At 42.3% G+C, this 20,291-nt stretch overlaps 1 protein-coding gene across 3 annotated transcripts in view; it reads left to right on the top strand.

The window, feature by feature from the left end:
* Positions 1 to 20,291, top strand: part of Shrm (shroom) — a 510,449-nt gene that overhangs the window by 397,052 nt on the left and 93,106 nt on the right. For all 3 annotated transcript variants that reach the window (XM_083126364.1, XM_083126365.1, XM_083126366.1), the window contains one exon: positions 1,028 to 2,524. In XM_083126364.1, the coding sequence (XP_082982490.1) occupies positions 1,028 to 2,524 (1,497 nt within the window). The remainder of the gene's footprint in view (positions 1 to 1,027; positions 2,525 to 20,291) is intronic.

The raw sequence follows: 20,291 nt of genomic DNA, 5'->3' as shown, positions 1-20,291 counted from the left end.
TCTCGTGGAAATGCTGTGAAATGCTGTCTCGTCTCGAAAAATATTCGTTTGTCTCGGGACACATGATCAATCTCGTCTAGTCTCGAATTTTTAAAAGCCTGTCCCGTCTCGTCCCGTGGGCAACACTAGTGGTCGACTCAACTCGCTTTGATCCAGAGGTCTCGGGTTCGAATCCCGGCGAGGGCATGGGTGTGTTTTAATGTCCGCAACAGACATGTGACGGGTAGCAAATAACCTTAGTGTTGACGTACCCATAAAATAACGAATATTTACAGTATTTAACAGTTTTATTTAATTATTTACATAAATGCTAACACAAATCGCAGGAAAATAGTTTTACTTTTTTGTTCTTGCTACAATATTTTACTTTTTAAATTGAATTTTGCAATAATAAAAAACTAATAGCATGTACACTAAGATATAAAGTGACATACACAACAAAAAGATATGAACATGATTTAAAAATAAAGCAAAAATTGCTCTACGCACTTGGTAGTATTTTTTATGAACTCATTAACGAGCGGTCTCAGGTCCAAATTATCAAGCACAGTTTGATGTATGTGGAGTACCGCTAAGCTGCTTAGTCTCTTCTGCCCCATTGTAGATCTCAAATATGTCTTCAGTCGGCGAATAGCACTGAATGACTTTTCGGCTGTGCCTGTCGTCACTGGCACAGTGCGGAGGACCATCATGAATTGATGATTAAGAAACGGATGGCAATGCGAGCGAAGCGAGCAAGAAAATTCCATGAAAACTAATTTTATTTGCATAAAATGTGAAGTTGTGGGCGGTAATTGCCCCCTGCAGGTACACTTGGCCGTCAATGTTTGCCCCCGCCTTGAAGGTGGGGGGGGGGGAGGGGCGATGCCCCCTGTGGTTGCGCCACTGTGAGTTCGTCTCTAATATCCTCAACGCCAGATATCGTTTCGTAAGGGTATTTTTAAATTGTTTTATTAAAAAAAGAATAGTGTGCAAGGTTGTATTTTGGCATTGTCGTGTAACGTTAGTCTTTCCTTCTGTTTTCCAGTGCAAACACTCCACCACGAAACCTGGTGGGCCCTCTCATCGTGGGACCTCCTATCAGCGTGGACGACTGGGTTCCGGAACGGCCTCCGAAAAAGCCTCATCTCCGCGCCGCCTTCAACGTCCCGAAGGCCGACTGTCCGCCCCCGATCCCCCCGCCGCCCCGTGCCCCCTGCACCACCGAGAGGGAGCTGAGAAGGATCGAGGAGTCCGCCCGCGAGCTGAGGAACCTGTCCCGCTGTTCCAGCCCGGACCTCCCTCCACCCTCGCCGCCCCCGGTCGTGGAGGACGAGGTGTTCATCTCGGACGAGCCCCTGCCCCCGCCCCCTCCTCAAGTGCAGCTCGAGAACAGGTCGGTAAATCACGAGCGGGGGTCGCCGAACCATTACGAGCAAGTATTCCCGGTCTGTCAGGACTCTAGAATCAGGCACCACGAGGAGTCTGCAACGCCCCAGGATCGCAGGTTGATGAACGGGGTGCCCAATGGGTCGTCCACCCACGAGCCTCTGTCCAGGACGAACCATGAACCCTGCACCAGGCAAGCTCACCACGGTCATCATCATCATCCTGCAGCGTCCTGGCCGGTGAACCACGATGCGAACCACGGATGGCCGGGGAGTCACCGAGAGTCGTCGAAGCACTCCGGTCACCTGGAGCGCTACTCTCCGAAGCCATCGTCGCAAGACCTCCTGCTGGCTTTTCCGTTGGATTCGAGGAACGAAAGGCGTCGCTGCTCCCCTACGAACGACCCAAGGTCGCTGCCGGGTCACGGTTTCGCGGACGGCCGACCCATGACGCCCCACGACCCCAGACTGCAGAGGTCCCCCAAGAACTCTTCTGCCAACACCTTCACTTTCGCCCAATCTGAGCTCAAGATGCACAGGAGCGAGTCGAGAATGGCCAATCAGGTGCAGCTGAACACCGCTCACCTGCGAGACCCCAGATCCTTCAACGGTGCCAAGTACGACGTCAGGTCGCAGTCCGACACCAAGTTGTTGGCGCTCGGTCGTAACGACCCCGGCAGCAAATCCATCACCCAGACGCGATCCGACTCTCGGCTCCCGTTTTACGCTCCAAAATCTCCCCCAACCTGCTACGCCGAACCCAGATCTCCCCCGGCCGATTCCAGGTTCCACTACGGTCTCGGAGAAACGGTCGTGGTGTCCCACGCTCACTCCAGATCCGACTGCAGGGCTCTGACACACACGAACTCCGACCCGCGGTTGATCCACTCGCCGACCCTCAAGGAGGCCAGGTCGTTGGCTCATTCGGACACCAATCTCGTCAGATGCCCGACCATCGGGGACCTCGGGCCCTGCGCGAGGCCCCAGGAGAGGCATCGGCGTCCCGATGGATTTTCGGCAACTTCGCACCATTCCTCCAGAGATGACCGAGAGAGAAAGATCAGCTCCTCCTCCATGCCTGCAGAGTTGAGACTGACAAGGTCACAGACAGAGCTTCACCTCAACGAGACCGGGCGGAGTGAGCAGGACGCTTCCATGTAAGTATCTAGTTTCTTTATGTACACAGGGTGATTCAAAAGTCGCCACACATAGCATACAGAGCAGTTTTGTGGTTACACATGTTCAATATGACCCACGTTGTTGTGAATGCACATGTCAATCCGTTTGACTCCTTCAGCTTACATAAGGAAACAAATTCGCATACCCAATCATACATACTACTTGAAAGAAAGAACAATGTTATTTATGTATAGTGACTTTTGAATCACCCTGTATATATATTGTATTTATGTCTGTAATGACTGAACTTCTGCATTTTGTGGATACGTTTTTAGGTCAGAAGATACAGCTCTCGCCAAGAAAGGGTCTGTCGTCTGCGGGCCGTTGTTGTCAAACGCTCCCAAACGCAGTAGCCTGCCCAGGATTTTCGAACGGAGGGGTGTTACGTATACCTCTTTTTGGTGGTCAATCCTCATTTTGCATTCTTCTCCTGCCTTTGGCTTTTTTTTTTTTTTTTTTTTAGGAATACTGACCCCAGTCAACCCCCCCCCCCTTGGGCACACCACAGGTGTGGTGAAACGTATGTTTCGTACAAACCTGGCCAAGGGTCCCGGCTACGAATCCCGCTCGGGCTTGGTTGTTTGTGAATGTCCATTCATCAATTTCATCATTTCACCACTTATTCCCATCTTCGCAAATTAGCCAAGAGGCACAAAACGCGAAGTAACATAAACTAATTCAATGGATCAATCAATCACTCAATCGTACAAACGTGGCGCAGGAACTCGGAGAATGCACCAGTGGCGGCTGGTGGTGTTTCACTTTGGTTGTGCGACACCCTTCCGAGACCGATATTACCATAAAATGGCTATAACCCTCTTTCAAATTTTGTCCTTTGGGGGATGTTCCACATGTAATTTTTTACACTGGCTTAACATCACAAGATTAAAAACGTGCTAAGTGTATAATAATAATAAAAATAAGTTTTATAATACTCTTTCAATGATTATTATGATGGCTTTTTAAATATTCTCATAAATTGTATTTAATTGTAATATCCTTATCGGAGACTGGGAAAACTCTTCGTCAGTAAATTTTTACAGTATTCATCCTGTTAGGACTGGAACTGCATATCACCGATTAACTATGTGAAAGAAGCACCACACACGATTGGAAACACATTAGAAAACTCGACGCGTATCCAAACCGAAAGACAAATGCCGGAATGTGTTATGAGCACAAAAGCGCTGGCGCTGGTTCCTTCTTCCTGGTTCATAGGTGGGTGAAAAATTGACAATGGGAGTGCCGTTCCTTGATGTTCCCAGCAGGGAAATTTACCAGGGACAGGAAATTTTAAAGTAAAAGAACGGGAAATGAAAAAGAACACACAAAATGTACAAGAAACTGAAAAACGAACACAATTGAACTCTTGCTTCTTCATGTCTATATGTTATATTTTAAACGGTAGTGCGCTTCAATTTTACCGTTACAGATTTTTTAAAAAATATATGGAAGTATGGCTTAATAAACACGTTATCCAACAACACAGAGAATTTGAAGATCGGGAAGGGAATTTTCATCATCGTAAGGAAATTTTAGTTAAGTAGAAGGAAGAACACTGTTCCGGTGGTTGTTGCAGACAGCTTGCAACAACGAGTGGCCTGTAGTGATGGGGGTAGGAGAAACTCATCCGAACCTTCTCGCTATGCCTCTATAGGGTGTCTGGTTGGTCTCGAACCATTCAACAACCACCTCTACAGCAACTGGTAGGCTATTCTGCGAAATCTTGCTTGTTTTTTTTTAAGAAGATAGCAACTGCATTAGATTTCTCAAATCACTGATCTACACAATAATATGTTGCATTCATTGATGTATTCTGAAAATTTGACCTGGTTTACTTAAACAATTCTTCTTTTGATTGTGTGTGTGTGTGTGTGTGTGTGTGTGTGTGTGTGTGTGTGTGTGTGTGTGTGTGTGTGTGTGTGTGTGTGTGTGTGTGTGTGTGTGTGTGTGTGTATAAATACGCCCCATCTAATAAAACAAAAGCAGAAGTCCTCCAACAACTTCAAATATTCCGGCAGTTTTCTATATTTTTCATAAATTCTTCTTTTTTTTGACGTAAAATTGGATCTAGATTTCCCTGCACCAAGGAAAAATTCCCTTCGTGTAGCAACAATACAATTTCCAAGTGCTGCTACAGAAACCAGAAGGAACGAGCAGCCCCCCCCCCCCCCCACTCGACGCGTACAACCGAGGAGGAAACACGGTCGTCAGAAGGGTGCGATGGAGAACGACCAGTGGCGTACGTAAACCAGTCTTTAAAGTTCTTTAAGTAATTGATTAAATTCTGTTTTAACGAAGCTTGTTTTAATATTTTGCATAATACACTCCTCACAAAAAGTCTGGAATATTAGGCAATAGGTGATAGACACGGTGGCATATGTCGGCGAAAACACAAAAACGTCCAGCAGACAGACAGATACCATGTGTTGTTGCAGTCCAAGGCTGTGCCTATCACCTAATGCCTAATATAACAATATTTCAAAGTAATATGTTTCCATGAGTGTACTTTTATGTTATTACTGGATGTAAGTGTATGCTTATTGGATTGTGCTTTACTGGATATTAGATTCCCTTGTTTTTTAGCTTCCCAGTTCGGGGAGCTACCTGTCTTTCAAAAGACCGTCGTAGTGGAATTTTCCAGTGCTACGGGGTCCACGTTCACGGACGTTTACCCCGACTATAAGAAAGGCCAGTTGGACATTAGCAAAAAACAGTGTTTCCCCATCGATTCGAAGACGAGGAACATCTCCTCGAGTTTAGTCCACTTTTGGTGGCTACACTTAATATAATAATGTAGCATTTGGTGTAAGCCAACCCCTGTTGCTGTCCAAAGTCCCCTTTTAGAAAAAGCTTTGAATATTTAGATATTTCCGTATTGAATAATTGATGCCCAAAAGAAAGAGTAAAGGCGTAAGAAACGCATTTGTAATGAACGGAATATCATTTCAGCTCAGGGTAGGCCCGCAGAGAGAGTTTTGCTAACCCTGCGGTAAAGGAAGTGCCGATGGTGTAAGCCATAGGTGCGCAATTATGTTGATTTAGAGTTTTGTTAATTTGGTCTGTGCAAGACACACATGGAAACACATTGTAAATATGTACTCGTATATAACAACGTATAATAAACCAATATAATCCTTCTAGAAATGTTATGATTTGCTGAATTAACTCCAAGAACTACAGCACTATCCATTTTAAACCAAATATTTATTCACTTTCTGTACATGTGTAACGAACCAGGGACTAAAAAATATAAATGTTATGTGAACCCCCCCCCCCCCCCCTTTCGTAATTCCGGCGCAAATATAATCTGCTCGCTTGGCACCCAGGGTGAGGTGGAAGGAGAGATTAAAAGTATTTTACAAGGAAGTAATCCAGAGAGCCGGATAAAACAAGGAACTGGGGAGCCGCACTTTCACAAGCTCCGTAGTGGCGTGGTTAGCATAGCGCCGTACGACGCTAGGGGAACCGGGTTCGAATCCCGGACTGTGTATGGCTGTTCTTTGTGAGTTTCTTCATCAATGTAATCATTTCATCACTCATCATTGAGGGGTGTATCTTTCCTAAAGTGGCAGAAAAGAGAAGTAAATTAAATCAATCAATCATAAAAATACTTGAAGGAAACTGGTTTACCGGTGGAAAACGTGGTAACATGGCGGCGATTGTGTTCCAAAACGGGGGAAGTGGGGGCCGAGGACAGTTTATATTCCCTTGGTAGATCAGGTTTAGTAGTCGCGATTAAAATTACCACCTGAGCGTTAGTGTCGCTTCCAATATGGCCGCTCTATGTAGGATAAATCTTTGTTTACATTCAGTAGTAGTACGTAGTTACAGTGTGTTGTCATTGCTGGTATGGAAGAAACGTTAAAATTACGCGATATTTTTAAATATTGCGAATGCGATGTGAATTCCAGGAACTCTAACGAAGGTGAAGCTGTGCTGAGAACGAAGCATTTAATTATGATAGGCAAAAATAACACGGAAAACGCAGACGAAACTAATGTATACGCACTGGTTCTTCAAAGCAGTGCTGTATCATCTGCACCTCGGTTGTAACTGGGGCTCTCACAAATAATTTGAAAAAAAAAAAAAAAAAAAAAAAAAAAGCAATTTACCTGTATTGCAAAGCTTGGGCAGGAGAAAAATGTAAACATGTCGTTGCAGTTCTTTCCCCAAAGAGGCAGGCTGGTTTAATAACAACACAGATAATAATAATAACAACAATTTCATTGAGGCTATCTTCAGTCTTCACTGAAAATTGACTTACTGAATGAAACAGCAACATTAGCATGTCGATTTCCTATTTCTGACTTACCATTATGATTACAGACATAAATTAATTCTCAAACTACCGGTATTTTCATCTTCGCACTTAATCGACTTGCACCTGTTCCAAATTACATATATACTACATTGTTTTCGAAGAAAAAATGTTATATTCATTTGAAACTTACTTTCATGGTAATAAAATCATCGTTCGTAAAATAAAGTGAACAGACTCATGCGTTCTTCGTAATTTCCTTGCCGCATTTCAGTTATGCCAATCTTGTCAATCAGTTCTGTTTTCCCTGATTTATTTACAAATTTCATTTTGTTGATTCCACGGGGTGGAAACACATGTAAGCTTTTCACTTGTCCTGACCCACAAAACGATTTAGAGCAAAAAACTGAACAGTAGACTTTACATTTTTTCCCCATGCTTTGAACGGCTTCAACACAGCGAAGCGCAGCGAAGTGTCCTACTTGGAGTGGTTCCTGAAAATCTCACCAGATGGCATATCGGATAATTTTAATCTGGAATAGTGCGGGGCCAACTGCCCCCCTCACCCTCCTTAATCGCCGTCACTGTACGCCGCTGATATATTTCTATGCATATGCGAGGAAAGGATTAAGAAAACATAGATAACTACATTATTCAAGAATTTTCTTGGGAAATTTTTTGTTCTTGTGCATCACTGCAACAATATCAGCAGCTGCCAATGTAATGTACCATATCTGGAGAAGTACAAGTAGACGTTTATCCAGAATTACCCATCTAGGAGTGTGTAGGGAGGATGTGAATGTAGAACCAGAACGAACAGAAGTGGTGTGCGAATTATTATGCAACCCCTCCCCCGCCCCAACACATATGACATGATGTCTGTAGCAAGAAAAATGTAGCCGTAACAAACTCGGAACATTCTGACATCTGGTGGCGTTTCGCCGTACTGAATGGTTGTAGTGACGTCTCCCCGACAACAGATGGCAGGAGCTGTCTCCGCTGAGGCTCACGTTCCTAATTGCACACTTCTCAATTGAAAGTGCGTAGGGGCTACTTGTCGGTGCTATGTTTTCGCAAGATACACCCCTCAATGACTTTTCACTTTCGTGTGGATGTTGTAGCACCACAGAGCGTAACTCGTACAGTATGTGGTAAGTTTCTCTTTCAATACGATCAAGCCATTTTCCCCAGCGATATCTTACAATTGAAAAGAAAAACACAGCTTTTTGTATTACCGCAGTGCATAAAGTTAACGCAGTTAATGCCTTTTCTGGAAGAAATTCTACAAATATTAATGCTTACTTTTTCATTTCAATGTACTTTGAAATATTTCGACCTTATTAAAAAGGCTTTGCTTGATAACTGACTACACTAACATTTTGCTATTAATGCAATTGTTATGCACTGCGTCTGCTATATTCTAGAATTTGTTTGAAATAGTCCTTAAAAACAAACCAGGTGATTAAAAATGCGTTGATAGCGCCGTATATTATTTAACACTCCTATTTACTAATGCCATCTGTTACGATTTGCACGAATATTGAAAATATGATGTTACATTCCAAAATGCGTGTTCTTACTGTGTTGAAACGGGCTTTGTTCCTGTGACGTAATGCAAGTATTTGGCTACACTGTATTCCTTCTTCCGTTTAATAACTTGGTCTAGACTAGAGTGTACCTGGTCTGGTCACACTGGATATAGAGAAGCGAGAAATATTTTTATTGCCGATATTCAATTCCACGAACATACATCGGATGCATTTGTATTACCTGATAATTGCCTATGGCTATTTACACTCATTGAAGAATGGAATTGTACAGATGTCATTTTGTTTAATCTCGTAAACTAAATAAGCGTGACAATGAACAATTTGCCCACTCCGCCAGACTGAAATTAGAGATTGCTAGAAGTCAGTTACTCATATCCAGTCTTGTCCTAGATGTCTGTGATTGAATTTAGTTTGTTATAAATTTATCCACCATAATTATTATCTATCTATTACGAAAATGAAGAGTGCAACACAAACTTTTAGGAATAAATTTTATTACTCAGTTACAACGTGATACTTGAGGAATGTAGTGGGTTCTGTTTCTTTTTCGCAACGTTTCTGCTCCCGACGATGGATGACGAAGGGACTATTAGAGTGCGATAACACTTTCGTAACATGTGTGGCTGTTTTGCATTTGCAGCTTGGGGGCGAGTTTAAATTCCAGAAACCACCAATAAACTGACGAGACGCTGACGTCATCTCAACTCGAACGTCTATAACTGACCTTCTTGCTTACTCTCTACACTACTGGTAGGCTCGCCAACTAAACTCGTGCGGTCAGCTAGAGATATGAACATAATCTGACTACCCATGTTTGCAGTTCAAGCTACATAGCATAGCATAATGAGACTGAATAGAATATTTTGCTTGGCAGAATATCGTATATTTTTAATGTATTTTTAGATATAGTAAATTTATATTAAGACGTGCTGATAGAGAATAGTTCTTTTTCGAGTTGTAAATATTAGATGTGCTCAAAATCATAAAGTTAAAGTGTATCTTCTGTTGGTGAAACGCAACTCGTCAGAATGTCCAGCTCTTTTCGTATCATTACGGTAGAAAATGACACTGCAGGGAGCTTCGAAAAGTGTTTTTTCTTGTTATTATAATACGTACTATCACAGATGCTGTGCTCTTGTTCTGGGATGGACATATTTATAACCTACCTTGCTTTATCGTTTGACGAGATTTTTTTTTTGCGATCACAGTGTTCTGGAGGAGGGACTTCATCGGAGAGTATTCCAGTGAACTAAAAGAGAACAAAAGCCTTCTCGTAAACCTGCTTGCATCGTTCGGACCAGAAATAAACATTAGCATGCCTTGCACCAGACTTTTGAAGGGCGAACATGCTCCTAGCAATCTTGCTACCGGTGAGTGTTGCTGGATGGGAGGTTTATTTGTTTTCGAGGCGGGAATCCATCGTGGTGTTCTTGGCATCCTTTTCAGCTTGTGCTTGCATTCTTCAATCGCCTTTGCACGTGCAAGAGCATTAGAGTGGATGGTGATGGAGTAGGCGATGACGTAAAATGCTTTGACGAAACGAACTCCCGCGTTGAAACCTTGTCAGAATATGACCGTTGTTGACCACAACGTGTATCGGATTTTTATAAGTGCCCAGCTCCCTTCAACCTTAGAAGGGATCGCTTGTTGGAGTTCCGCAACCAAGAAACTTTCGTTCAAATCCAACGTTCGACATTTGTATCTAATGGACACTACATTCACCACATTCCCAAAGTGCGGCTAACTCCATACCAAACAGGACCTTTTTACACAGGCATCCAGTTATACAATATGTTACCAAAAAGTTACAAATATTTTGAAAGAACCACGGGCCTTAAAAGTAAAGTGAAGAAATTGCTATTGGAATATACATTATATTCAGTTAAAGAATTTCAGGAATTAAATAACTTTATCAAATAAATTTAGATTGTATACACTATATAATATTCTACGTTAACAGCACTAGTTCACTTAAAGAAATAATTTGTCATTGTATGATTTTACTATTATATTATGTTATACTATTATAAAAAAATACTGCCCAATTGATGTATAGATATATATTATGTGCGATGTCAACATGTTGTATTTTGTAATGTACAGTGTCTCTCAAAAGTTTTAGGACAACGACATTTTAAACTAGGCAACCCAATTTACACAAGGCGTTGGTGGGTTGCGTGTAGTTAGGCTCAATTCAGGGTTGCCACATGCACAATATATATTTATGAAATACGCGAAAGAAATAAAGCGAAGTATTATTGTATAAAACTAGAAAAAATATCAGTATTACGCGTACATTTGTTTCAAATGAGAAATACTTTCTGAAAGAAAGAAAAATAGTTTTTCTAGTACTTCGTTGCTGATGAATCTACACAAAGAGAAGAGGAGAGAGGAAACGGAAGGGAAAAAAGAGGAGAACAGAGAAAGGGAAAGAGGAAAAGTAAAGGAAGAAATAAAATAGAGGACATAAGGATAGGAGAAGTAATGAGGAGAAAGGAAAAAGATTCGAGGAGAGATGAGGAAAATGGAGCAAGAGGAGATACGAGGAGGAAAACGAGATCAGAGGAGAGGAGAGGAGTTTGGAGTGGAGAGGAGGAGAGGAGAAGAGGGGAGTGGAGAGTAGAGTAAAAGAGAGAAAGAGAGAAGAACGAAATGAAGAGGAGAAGAGTGCAGTGGAGTCGGAAATCTAAGACAGGAGAGGAGTTAAGAGGAGTAGAGAAAACTGGGATGGAGACAAGATACGAGAAAAGCAGCGAAGACGATATGAGATAAAGGCAAAGGAGAAGGAGGTAAGAGAAGAACAGAAGGGACTGGAGACGAGAGGAGAGAATAGGTAGTTGCAGAAAATATCGTCTCGGCGTCAAGAATTGATGAATTGATCAAATTATTGACATGAAACATTCAAAAACATTTTGAAATGTTTTGTAGAATGTATTAGATCGGTGCGAAATGCCTTTTGGCTGAGTTCAGAGCAAGAAAAAAATCTTCCACGTAAGATCTTTGATTTTATCTGCGATTATATCACTAAAAGCATGAATGTAATTTTAATATTTATAAGAATTATCCAATTTTCTCCACTTCTCGGTTCGTTCTTTTCTTTTTCTTTCTTTTACTCTACTCTCCACAACTTTCTTCTCGTCTCCTCCCCTCCTCTTGATTTCCTCCTCTTCTCTTCTGCTCAATTTTCCTCATCTTTCCTCGAATCTTTTTCCTTTTATCTCACTACTTCTCCTCACCTCGTCTCTCCTCTCTTTCTTCTCACCTCTATTTTTCCTCTTCTCCTTTCGCTATCTCGTTCTCCTCTCCTTTGTCACCTTTCCTTTCCTCTCACCTCTTTCCCTTTCTGTAGACTCGTCTGCGATGAAATACTAGAAAACCTATTTCTTTTCTTTCAGAAAGAATTTTGTCGTTTGCGATATACTAGTGAAATTTTTATAATTTTATACACTAATACTTATTTTTGTTTCTTTCGCGTATTTCATAAATATCTATCGTGCATGTGGCAACCCTAATATTGAGCCTAACTCTACACGCAACCCACCAACGCCTTGCGTAATTTGGGTTTCCTAGTTTAAAATGTCGTTGTCCTAAGACTTTTGAGAGACACTGTACATGCCTCGGGGCTATTTTCGGTGTGCAAATTTCTCAATAAACGCCGGAAACTAGTCTGTTGCGTTCTGTTGCCGCGTTTCTCCACGTCTCAGTGGGCGTCAAACTTTAAGGGCATGCGAGACAGTCTCCGCCCGGCTTTTCCCTCCGAGTCAGTGTTGCCAACTTAGCCCTTGTAAAAGTCGTCGCCCCCCTATCCCTCGTTTCTACCCGGCCCTCTGGATTACTTCCTACTTTCATCCCTCAATCTCTCCTTTCACCTCACCCTGGGTGCCAAGCGAGCAGATTATATTTGCGCCGGAATTACAAAAGGGGGGTTTCACATAACAATTTATATTTTTATGTCCCTGGTTCGTTTACACATGTACAGCAAGTGAATATACAGGTTTTTAAATGGACAGTACCGTAGTTCTTGAAATTATAACATTCTCGTAGGATATATTGGTTTATTATACGTAGTTATATATATACATATTTTACAGAGCGTTTCCATGAGTGTCTTGCATAGACCAAATTACCAATCCTCTAAATCAATATATTTTGCGTACCTATGGCATAACCATTGGCACTTCCCTTACCACCGAGTTAGCAAAACTATCTCGGTGGGCCTATCCTCAGCTTAAATGATATTCCGTTACAAATGCGTTTCCTTACGCCTTCTCTCTTTCTTTTGGGCATCAATTAATCTAATACGGAAATATCCACATAATCAAAGCTTTTTCTAAAAGGGGACTTGGGACAGCAACAGGGGCTGGCATAACCAGATGCTACATTGTTATATCCAGTTTAGCCACCATAAGTGGACTAAACTTGAGGAGACGTTCCTCTTTCGTCGATCAATGGGGAAACACTGTTTTTCTGCTAAAGCCCACTGGCTCTTTTTATAGTCGGGGTAAACGTCCGTGGACGTGGACCCCGTAGCGTTGGAAAATTCCACTACAACGGTCTTTTGTAAGACAGCTAGCTCCCCCAACCGGGGAGGTAAAAAACAGGGGAATCTAACATCCAGCAAAGCACATACACTTACATGCAATAATAACATAAAAATACACTCATGGAAGCTTATTACTTAACATTACACCTTGTAGCTGGCCAGCAATTAATTATTACAATATACCAAAACCAGTAATGGTCAATCCGACCGTTACATAGTTCCCCCCTTCAAGAGGAACAAGAAAAAACAATACACTCAAAACAAGATGACCATATTTACAAAATCATCCAACACAATTACACAATACCCACTAAAGTATTCAACTGTTCTCAGAGTATCTGAAAAATGAAATAGTCACTAGTTCATTCACTTTATCACATTGTCCACAATGTCCACAGATTCACCAAGCTTCCTCTTCCTTGTGAAGTCCGCCACTGAAGTATCCTCTCTAGGATGAAGTCTTCCTGACAGCATCTTCCTCGAAGTTGGTTTTTCTCTGTTTCCTGGTTTGACTCCCCAACGAGTCCCTGGTTCGACTCCCGACTGAGTCCTTGGTTTGACTCCCAACTGAGTCCTGGTTCTTAGACACCTGACAGAGTCCTTGGTTCGACTCTCATCCGAGTCTCTGGCTTCGACTCCTGACCGAGACCTTGGTTCGACTCCTGACCGAGTCCTTGGCTTCGACTCCTGACCGAGTCCTTGGCTTCGACTCTCAACCGAGTCTTTGGCTTCGACTCTCAACCGAGTCCTTGGCTTCGACTCCTGACCGAGTCCTTGGCTTCGACTCCTGACCGAGTCCTTGGCTTCGACTCCTGACCGAGTCCTTGGCTTCGACTCCTGACCGAGTCCTGGTTCGACTCCTGACCGAGTCCTGGTTCGACTCTCGACCGAGTCCTGGTTCGACTCTCGAACCTAAATACACAATGTGTCTTTCTGTTTACAACTTGGAGACACGCAAATAAATAAACAGTGTTGTGAAAATGAAGAAAATAGGGGTAAGTTATATACAAATGAAAACTAAATAAAAAAAAATAACAAATAAAAGAAGATCCGCGGTCGGCTATTATGACAGCTGGGATTGCTGGCTAGGCGGCCCGACGGTAGTCTTCCTAACCCTCATTAGGAGTTGTCGCGTGGCTCCCCTTGGCTGTTTTCTGTCCCTCCACCTCGCAGCAAAAGCTGGTGGTTTATGGCTGGACAACTGGCCTGCTTCACCTTTCCACAATCGGACAATCATTCCCATTCTTTGCCCTGAAAGTATCTTCTTTAATCCTTCCAGACATTAAACATGGACCTGAGTGTTCCGTTTCAAGTTCACCATTAACGCCACGCAATCTGCCAGATATAGTGTGCTCTTTCAGCCACACCTTGCCTCCAATGCGAAATTTACATGGCTTACGTTTGATCTCGTTCTCTTCATCCGGGAACACCTTATGTAAGGCTGGGCTCGTTTTCTTGTATTTCAGTCTCACTTCTTCTGTCTTCCTTTTGCTGGAAACAGTACAGGGAACGCAACTTCTGACGTAGCGAGCGATATCTCGTGTCATTCCAAGCCACGAATATTTCTCCTTGATTTTCGACAAAGTTTTCTGCTTCCCATTGTGTCCTGCAAATTCAGAATCGTGATGTGACTTCAATATTTGAGATTTCAAACTCAACGGGACCCATATCTTGGCTGTTCCCTTAGGATCTTGCTTGCAGTCTATCCTCCTGCACAAAACTCCCTCCTCATCCAAAAACGACAGATTGGCCAACTTAGCAACTTTCTCCTTATACTTCCTACTCCCAGAGAAATGCTTTCCCTTCAGTTGTTTCATTATATGAGATAACAAACTGTCTCTCATTTGCTCTGAAACAAGCGATGAAGTTTTTTGTAGCCTCTCAGAAACCAGTAATTCATCATTTTCATTGTCCTCTAAAGCAAAAGGCAAAAATGATAATGCATGGTTCTTCTTGTCCGTAGAAATGGAATTTTTTCGAGGAAATTTGCATTCCCTTTTTATTCCCTTCCTCCGTTTTCTCTTTACCTCTTTCGAGATTTTCAGAGAGCATAATGCACCAGCGTTTGCAGTCTTCTGAACTTCGAGTCCTTGGGAATCCACTAATTGGCCCGTATCCTCATTCGTAGACTTCCCGCTATTCTCTTGTGCATGTGTGTTGCATCCATCCAGGCGCGAGTGATCTGACGAGTTATTCCTTTCCTGTACCACGTTATTTCTCTGCATAACTGTAACAGCGAATTCTCGTTTACATGCACGCTTCGAGAACGTGTAAATCACGTCGCTATCTTTGAACGACCATCCGTTCTCCTCAATGTGCAAAATTATCCCACTCTGCCTCAAAAAATCCCTTCCAACGATTACGTCACGGAAACAATTCTCAAGGATGATAAATTTATGCTTAAATTTCATGTTATTAATACAAACAGTAGCATGCATCTCGCCAACTGATGTAACGCTGCCCACAGCCAATGAAATGTTCCATTTTCTCGTCTTCATGAATTTATTTCCATCCCTCTCTAATAACTTGGCAGTTTCCAAACTTAGCGTAGAAGCTGAAGCTCCCGTATCTGCAAATAATACAAAGCGTTTGTTGTTAATCTTACATTGAATGAGAGGTTCGAGGTCTTGCTGAAAACAGCCTTCTCCATTCAAAAAACGGCCTTTGTTTCTGCGTTTTCTCCCGGCGGGTGACAAAATGTTTATTTGGGGACGCTGCTGGCCTCCCTTTCCAGCGGGTTGGTTCCTTTTATTGGTCTGTTGACATTCCTGAAGTTTATGGCCCTCACAACGGCAGCCCCAACAAATTAACTTTGCAGATTTTTTATTGGCCCCCGCTTGCCCAAAAGTTGCATCAAAAGAGGGTCTCTTGTGCCCCACGGTCGCGTCACCGCCAATGCCCCTTCTTGGTAAAACGGTTGTTTCACAGCACTTGATCCTTTTTCCTAAACCTGGATTGAGAGAGCATAAGGGTAGCTGGTCACTCTCGGTTCCCCCCTCGCTTGTCCTCGCGGACAAAGCCAAATGTTTTCCTCCTGTTCTTCGCGAGGTGTCCTCTTCAGTGTTGCAAACTTCAGAAAAAGATAATTCCGTCTCACCGGCGAGCGGTGAATAATAAAGCCTTTCTGAATACAACCTCCTCTGAACAATGGCTGCTTCAGATTCCAATTCCTTTAAAGTATGAAATTGCATCCCATACAAATGCCTTCGGAAACTAGGGTGTGCATGAGATAGAATATGTTCTATTACTTCACATTCCTGTGTCTCTTTTTGCCTCATAGAAAACAGTTTTCTCATTCGACGAATAAACAAAACCAGAGATTCTTCGCTCATTTGGAAGCGATTCAGAATCAAACGGTCGATCTCATTCTTATAATCTACAGAATAATATTCTTCTAAAAAAGCATTTTCAAAGCTCTTGAAATCTTCAAACGGGCGTGAAAATCTAAACCAATCCCCTGCAGCCCTCCTTAGCGAAAACGGAAGAATCTTGTCAAACAATGACTTCTCCGAAATGCTCATGACATCTTTAAAATTCCGCAACTCCTGCAAATAATCATGCGGCGAAATCTTGTCATCGCTCCCTGTGAAGACTGGAATCGGTAAATTTGACTTATCGAGAATTTTCTGAACTTTTTTCTCCTCTTCCTTAGCACTCTGCTGTTCAGTGCGAGATAAAGCAAGATTATTTAATTCCCTAATAATTTCCTCCTGAGATTTATCGCTTATATCCTGATTACCCAATAGCTGTCCAAGCAAATCTCTATCAATTTGTACTGCCATTTTTTCTACTTTACTTTTTCCACTACGTAATAACATTCACTTCTGTACGATCTTCGTTGTAAAAATTAAAAAATCTATCCGTCCGTCAGTCCGTCTATCTTTCAAACCTATAGACCTGACGACATTTTATACAACAAGATATATCCTGGACAATAGAGCCCCCATATGTAAAAGTCGTCGCCCCCCTATCCCTCGTTTCTACCCGGCCCTCTGGATTACTTCCTACTTTCATCCCTCAATCTCTCCTTTCACCTCACCCTGGGTGCCAAGCGAGCAGATTATATTTGCGCCGGAATTACAAAAGGGGGGGTTTCACATAACAATTTATATTTTTATGTCCCTGGTTCGTTTACACATGTACAGCAAGTGAATATACAGGTTTTTAAATGGACAGTACCGTAGTTCTTGAAATTATAACATTCTCGTAGGATATATTGGTTTATTATACGTAGTTATATATATACATATTTTACAGAGCGTTTCCATGAGTGTCTTGCATAGACCAAATTACCAATCCTCTAAATCAATATATTTTGCGTACCTATGGCATAACCATTGGCACTTCCCTTACCACCGAGTTAGCAAAACTATCTCGGTGGGCCTATCCTCAGCTTAAATGATATTCCGTTACAAATGCGTTTCCTTACGCCTTCTCTCTTTCTTTTGGGCATCAATTAATCTAATACGGAAATATCCACATAATCAAAGCTTTTTCTAAAAGGGGACTTGGGACAGCAACAGGGGCTGGCATAACCAGATGCTACATTGTTATATCCAGTTTAGCCACCATAAGTGGACTAAACTTGAGGAGACGTTCCTCTTTCGTCGATCAATGGGGAAACACTGTTTTTCTGCTAAAGCCCACTGGCTCTTTTTATAGCCGGGGTAAACGTCCGTGGACGTGGACCCCGTAGCGTTGGAAAATTCCACTACAACGGTCTTTTGTAAGACAGCTAGCTCCCCCAACCGGGGAGGTAAAAAACAGGGGAATCTAACATCCAGCAAAGCACATACACTTACATGCAATAATAACATAAAAATACACTCATGGAAGCATATTACTTAACATTACACCTTGTAGCTGGCCAGCAATTAATTATTACAATATACCAAAACCAGTAATGGTCAATCCGACCGTTACACCCTCTTGGAGCTAGATCTGGCTCTTTCGTGCACTCGTGTGGCTGTGAACTGGGCCGCCCGCCCCCGTGCCTCACTATGATAACATCACTGGTTCCGGCCCTAATAGACCAACGTTCGCCATGTTTATACATTTTGCATGACGTGATATTGTTATATTGGCTTCGTCGCCCCATTCCCTCTTATATCCCCACCTATTTATTTATATATATATATATATATATATATAGCGGCGTGTTGACGTGAAATTGGCATAATATTGTTATTAGGGAATCCTTTATTTTCGATTTCGTACGACCATGAGATGGTCGTATTGTCATCAATTTAGAGTTAACGGTAATAGCAGCGCCCCACCCCTTTCACAACTAACATTGCTCTAGGAAGCACTTCGTAAATCTAGATCCTTCAAAGTCAGTTTTAACTCCATTTAAGGTGAAATTTGGCTCTTTTATGCGCACCAGGTTTGGCAACATTGCCAGGAGGCAAGGAGAAATGCATTGGGCATATGGGAGTATTTTTTACAGGTCGTATCTAGCTTAATAATCAACTTTGAAAAACGCTTCGATCTGCCACATGTGGAGAAATTCATACTCTCTTGTACCCCCACGTTTTGCTTCAGTAGCATTGCCCATTCCGACGATATTCAAACAAATGCACACATGGTTATATGTGCATATCTCCACAGTAGCATAGTGGCAACTGTGCAACAAGCTGAATCCAATGTTTACTCAATTTTGACCGAAGTGTGGGTTATGAAGTTTTTACTCCGGAGCCGCTCAATTATGTACTGAAATGTAGTTAATGCGTTTCTCTTGGAACACCCCAAAAGTTTGGGAACCATGGACGTAGAGGGTGAGAAGCTTCCACTTCCGCCAACATTTGGTGGGAAGATTGAATAATTATCAGTTCTTGTGGCCAGAAATCCGTGTGAATCGAACGGATAGGAAGGAAAAAGGACGGAAGGAAGTTCACCATTTCTTTTCTTCCACAATTCCCCACCATCCGAACACAATCTACTCTTCGCAGTTTTATCAGTCGAAGTCTTGAATGCATTCTGTGATTCTGTGGGAAGAGAAAGTGCCATTGAACAGGGAACGGAGTTGGAAGTACAATCCAAAGTTTTCACCCAGTGGTGTGTTTAAAAGGGATATCAGTCCCGAGACCCTTGAAACACATACCGTGAAAATTTAAATATAGGATGATTCACTTCAAAATGTGCCCCTGAAATATTTCGAAAACAGCTAAAAATCTCGCTGTATTTTTTTTTTTTTAACTTTCCAATATTATTTGTGTCATAATTTATTTTCTGGAGCTCATTTCTTGTACTGCAATACACAAAACATATTTATATGTTTATGAAACTTTTGTAGTAGTGCATAAGTTTAGTAACAACTGCAAAAAAACAACAGATAGATAAAGTTATGCTACTTTTCAGTGGTGCATACATTTTAAAACCAATTCCTAGGTTGAAGAGCAGTCTCATTTATTATTATTATCATTCCTTTTTCATGGCGGTTCACAAAGATATGCCGTACGGGTACCTTTTTGTAGGAGATAATTTATGTACAGGGCATCCATTATGCGTGTGCGCAAATGGGTCACATCCCTGATTTTCGTAGCGTACACCATGGCTTTCAGATGTCCCCAGAGGTAAAAGTCAAATGGCGTCAGGTCAGGTGAGCGTGCTGGCCATTCCACAGTCCCTCGGTGACCAATCCAGTGGTGAGGGAATTGTTGATCCAGGTACTGACGGACCATCATCCTATAGTGCGGTGGGGCACCATCTATTGGAACCATTCAGGATAGCATCCTCGGACAGCAAGGATGGTAATATCTCCTTCCGTAGCAGAAGCAAGTAGCCCTCTGCATTTAAGTTGCCCTCAATGAAAAATGGACCAACAAGTCGGGAACCCCAAGTACCACACCACACCATTAGCATTCCACCTCCCGTCACCTTGCTGGGATGTGTCCAATGTGGATTATCGGGTGACCAGTACCGAAGATGTTGCTTATTCACGTCCCCTAACAATTGTCCTCGTCACTGAACAGAATCTTGTTACTGAGGGCTGGATCTGGTTTTCGCTCAGATCTGTAACAAAAGGAAATGTGCTTCAATAACTCTCCCATGCGGGAAACGTCCTTAAAATTAAATTTAGGTGGAAACAAATGTCACAGTTGGTTCCCTGGTGAAATTCTAGCCCACATTGATGTGATGTGTCCCATTTAAAATTTTCACGTTGGCTTCAAGATGGCGGACATCAAGGGGTAGATAGATCTAAAAAATAATTCAGGTGTTAGGTAGCCCCCTTTTCTCGGGAGCCAGCCCCCCCTTTTTTTTCAATTGCCGTCTATAAGAAAGCCATGAATCCAACTAACATAAAACTATACATTCCGAAATATGATCTTAAGCATTTAATTCATTAATCAATACAGGATTGGATTAAAAGTAATTAATTTCTACCGGGAGAG

The sequence above is a fragment of the Lepisma saccharinum genome, chromosome 8 (assembly GCF_977018435.1).
Source record: "Lepisma saccharinum chromosome 8, izLepSacc3.1, whole genome shotgun sequence".
Taxonomy (NCBI): Eukaryota; Metazoa; Arthropoda; class Insecta; order Zygentoma; family Lepismatidae; genus Lepisma; species Lepisma saccharinum.
The sequence above is the reverse complement of the archived record's forward strand: the minus strand, read 5'-3'. Positions and strand labels throughout refer to the sequence as shown.